The sequence below is a fragment of the Montipora capricornis genome, chromosome 8 (genome assembly GCF_036669925.1).
Source record: "Montipora capricornis isolate CH-2021 chromosome 8, ASM3666992v2, whole genome shotgun sequence".
Classification (NCBI taxonomy): Eukaryota; Metazoa; Cnidaria; class Anthozoa; order Scleractinia; family Acroporidae; genus Montipora; species Montipora capricornis.
This window is the reverse complement of record NC_090890.1, coordinates 12,728,960-12,731,459: the sequence shown is the minus strand read 5'-3', so window position 1 is coordinate 12,731,459 and position 2,500 is coordinate 12,728,960. Positions and strand designations below refer to the sequence as shown.

Sequence of the window (2,500 nt, the reverse complement as noted above, 5' to 3'; positions counted from 1 at the left end):
TAAATACCTCTGTTAGACCCACAAGTTTGTTAAACGGGAAGGAAATGTTTCAACACATTAGTGTTTATTGTGGTTACAAGGCGCAAATTATACGGCATAATTTCCGGCGAAACTGAGCTCCAAGAAGCAGATGCAAAAAAAATTTCGTTTTCATCTAAGATCGAGTCAAAACTTAAGGAGTATACCGTAATTACGACCCGTTATCTTCGTTTCGAGGTCGCATAAGAAGATAGATTTTCAAGGTTAGAACTCTTTACTATCTCTAAAACGCATACCAAGGCGAAATGACCGAAACGTTAAGAGCTGCGAAGAAAATGAAGAAGCAACTGCACATGAAGACAAATTCTGTCATTAATTCGTGTACATAAAGCAGCGTACAGTACTTTACAAACCTTGCCAGCGGGGATCTTCTAGAACTGCTTTATTATTTTCTATTCCTGCTTGACCTACATCAGTTTCTTCTTTTTCTATGGCTTGCAATTCTCGTACATCATAAACTGGTTGTCTCAGATCAAGGGGTCCGTGGGCAAACGCACAGTGAGGGCCATTTTTCACACAATATCCTCGAGTATCGGTCTCGTGAACACAGGTTGCAGTTTTGTAGTATCGAAGATGGTAGCGACGTTCCACATCGCCAGCTACACGGTGTAAATAAGGACACCTGAAAGAGAGAAGGACTTTTATTCACCGAAAGCCTGATCATTTTGAAAACAGACAGTCATTAAGATCTGAGTTCGCAATTAAGCAAAAGAAAATGATTGAAAAATCCCTGGTACATACTCGTCACCCGATGGGCAAATCCCTGAAGTTTCATCATACTGGGTGCAGTAGACATCAGGACTATAATTAAAAGTGCCATCTCTTTTCTTTTTTGGTCTCCTTCTTCTTTGATTCATAAAGTGCCAATGAAAACAGGTAAACGGTCTGTGAGCTGTACATTTGTGTTGAAGAAATAGCGGACATTGCTCGACCCGAAACTCCTTCAGGTACCTGGACGATTCGAAAGAGAAAAAAATTATGACAACACTTATTAGCGAAAGCAAATCACAGAAAATCACAAAGTACACCTACGTGTAGTGGAAAGGCTTCTCCGGTTGAGTTTGAGAAAAGGAGGGTAATTTATTTTCGGAAGAAATGAGGGTACTAGGAGAAGTCATTACAGAATCGGAAGACGACATGTTGTTTTGGGGACGTGAAAAACCAAACGCGCGCGCATCACAACATAGACAAACCAATGCATTATGGGAATGCCTCCATTGACTGACTCTTTGATTGGTTAAATACCAACACGTGTCTTGTCCTATCAACTCAAGAAAAAACCGGCAAACGCGGCTCAGAATGATAAACAATCACGCCACTATCATTTCAAGGATATTTCTTCACGTTGTTTTTACACTCCATAATGTTCTCCTCAAATAATTACGAGAAAATTCTGAATAACTCTGCAGACTAAATACCGCAAGTAGGGAAGGGTTGACAGCAGAGGAAAACCCGAACGTCACGATATTTGACGATATTTATTTTCACGTATTCTTGTCAATTAATTTTTAGCCCTCCTTGCCATGCACATCCTTTGAAGATAATATAGCGCTTTATAAGAAACTGAAAAAAGAAATGATGTATTTTTCTCTGAAACATGCGCAACCGGAAGTAACTTTTCCCTGGAATTTTAAAAATGCTAATTAAATTAAAATGCTAATCAAAATATGATCAATCACGTACATGTATCCCACGGAAACAACGCAATAACGTACAAACCAGTACAAAGTTGGAATGAAAAGTAAGATCGTTCTTTTAATTATCTTTCATTCAAACACAAACTGACTTCCAATCAATTTGGTATCGCGTATACGGCAAACGGGAAAAATCATGCTGAAATTCGAGTTTTGCCAGAAATCAAAGAAACTGGTCAGACGTACGCTTATTTCCTGCCCGTCTATGATCCACATATACTGAGTAACATTTCAAAAGAGCGAGACAAACTAGAGTAAGAGAAATTTCTGGCTTATATGAAGAGCAGCAACCTCAGTTGCATTTTCCTTTTCATGTCTTTTATTTAGAGATAATTAGGATAGCACGCACACTCTCATCGGTCAATTAGGATAGCACGCGCAGTCTCATCGGTCAATAGCTGCTCAATAGCTGTGTTTACAAATGTGTTTACATTAGAGTAATTCATGAGAGTATGTAATCTAACGAATTTTGATTGGTTATGTGTTATGAGACGCGCGTTTTGATTTGCTGGTAGGAATATGAGCACGTATCAAGGAAATCTGTGTCAATCAAGAAGTAAAAAGAACCATCATTTTCCTTCATTTGTCGAATTACTTGAAAAATGGTTTCGTCTCGGGTTTGCATAACTGTCTCGAATTCTCCCCACTTCCCCTCGTGTTTAGATGAGGCTATGTAAACACGGAAAAAGTCCTCTGTTCCTTAAATATCTCATAACTATTAATTCACCTCTAACTGGATACACGTCTGTACTACGAACTTCCAACGT

The 2,500-nt window shown here is 38.8% G+C and overlaps 1 protein-coding gene across 1 annotated transcript in view; it reads right to left on the bottom strand.

The window, feature by feature from the left end:
* The window catches only part of LOC138059737 (putative E3 ubiquitin-protein ligase UNKL), a 20,896-nt gene extending 19,703 nt beyond the window's left edge, over positions 1–1,193 (bottom strand). The window contains exons 1-3 of the mRNA XM_068905343.1: positions 1,072–1,193; positions 781–990; positions 393–661 (exon numbers count right to left, since the gene is read on the bottom strand). Coding sequence (XP_068761444.1) covers positions 393–661; positions 781–990; positions 1,072–1,178 — 586 coding nt within the window. The 5' untranslated portion in view covers positions 1,179–1,193. The remainder of the gene's footprint in view (positions 1–392; positions 662–780; positions 991–1,071) is intronic.
* Positions 1,194–2,500: the final 1,307 nt, after the last annotated feature.